Raw genomic sequence first — 1,246 nt, 5'->3', positions numbered from 1 at the left:
AAAAATGTGTTTTCTTTTTTTTTTAATTATATATTTTTTTATTAAAGTTAAAGTAAGGGTAAATTTGGAATAAATTAAAAAATTTTATTAAAAATGACGATTTTAAAATGAAATGCAACATTAAGAACGATTTTAAGTCGAAAATTACATCAGGGACGGTTTCGATTCTGACGCTAAATTTTAGAGACCAAAACAGTACTTACTCAAAAAAAAAATTAATGTAAAGAAAATTCACACGAGTTTTGTGAGTTATCTATAATAGATATTTAGACCAGAAAAAAATGACAAATACCATAGGTCCAACTATATATACCAGAGTTTTTTTTTTAAATAAATAAAATCTATTATTTATTCATGAATAATTTTTTTACGAAATTACGTTTTTGTATATTATCAATCCATAATACTACCCTAAATAGTAGTCCACTAGTCCAACTAGAACAAAAGCAAATTAAACGAAAAAAACAAATATATAATATATTATAGACGATTATTAATTTATTTATTTATAACTGTACACCAATATTTTTCTTGATTTAATTTATTTAATCGTCCTGAAATTGATGGGATGTAGGGTTGCGATGCATCAGTTCTGCTAGATGATTCTAATAACATAAATGGTGAGAAGAATTCGCCACCAAATAAGAACTCGCTAAGAGGATTTGAAGTGGTTGATGAGATTAAATCAGAATTAGACAAAGCTTGCAAGGGTCCTATTGTATCATGTTCTGATATCTTAGCTGTGGCGGCTCGTGATTCTGTTGTTATTGTAAGTAATTAGCACTTTATTTTTAGTGTCTAAAATAAGGTTAGATTATAAAATTTTGATTTTTTTGTGTGGAATTATTTAGTAACTTGATTTTTAGTATTTTATAAAATAATTCATAATTTTATAAATCAATTGAATTTCTCAAAGATTTAACGGCTCAATTTAGTATCTAAAAGTTACATGTATAAGTTAAGTTAGTCCTTCAATTAAAAGTAGTTATGAAAATGACTAATTTAACTTGTATTGACAATTTTTTAAAGACCAAACTAAAGTATTAAAGTTTAATTAATTTGGTAGTTTTAATAGGTATTGACATATTTTAAAGACCAAACTAAAGTATTAAAATTTAATTAATATAGTAGTTTTTATAGTTTTGTCAAAATTTTAATTGAATTTTTATAGTTTAAAAGTTTGTAATTCAATTTTATGTTAAACAAAAATTTGTAAAAATATTTTTTAAAACATTTATTTTTGTAT

The 1,246-nt window shown here is 23.1% G+C and overlaps 1 protein-coding gene across 1 annotated transcript in view; it reads left to right on the top strand.

Moving 5' to 3' along the window:
- The window catches only part of LOC107473786 (peroxidase P7-like), a 5,741-nt gene that overhangs the window by 3,489 nt on the left and 1,006 nt on the right, over positions 1 to 1,246 (top strand). The window contains exon 2 of the mRNA XM_016093364.3: positions 575 to 769. Within this exon, the coding sequence (XP_015948850.1) occupies positions 575 to 769 (195 nt within the window). The remainder of the gene's footprint in view (positions 1 to 574; positions 770 to 1,246) is intronic.

Source organism: Arachis duranensis, chromosome 1, assembly GCF_000817695.3.
Source record: "Arachis duranensis cultivar V14167 chromosome 1, aradu.V14167.gnm2.J7QH, whole genome shotgun sequence".
Lineage (NCBI taxonomy): Eukaryota > Viridiplantae > Streptophyta > Magnoliopsida > Fabales > Fabaceae > Arachis > Arachis duranensis.
This window is presented reverse-complemented; position numbering and strand designations above follow the sequence as displayed.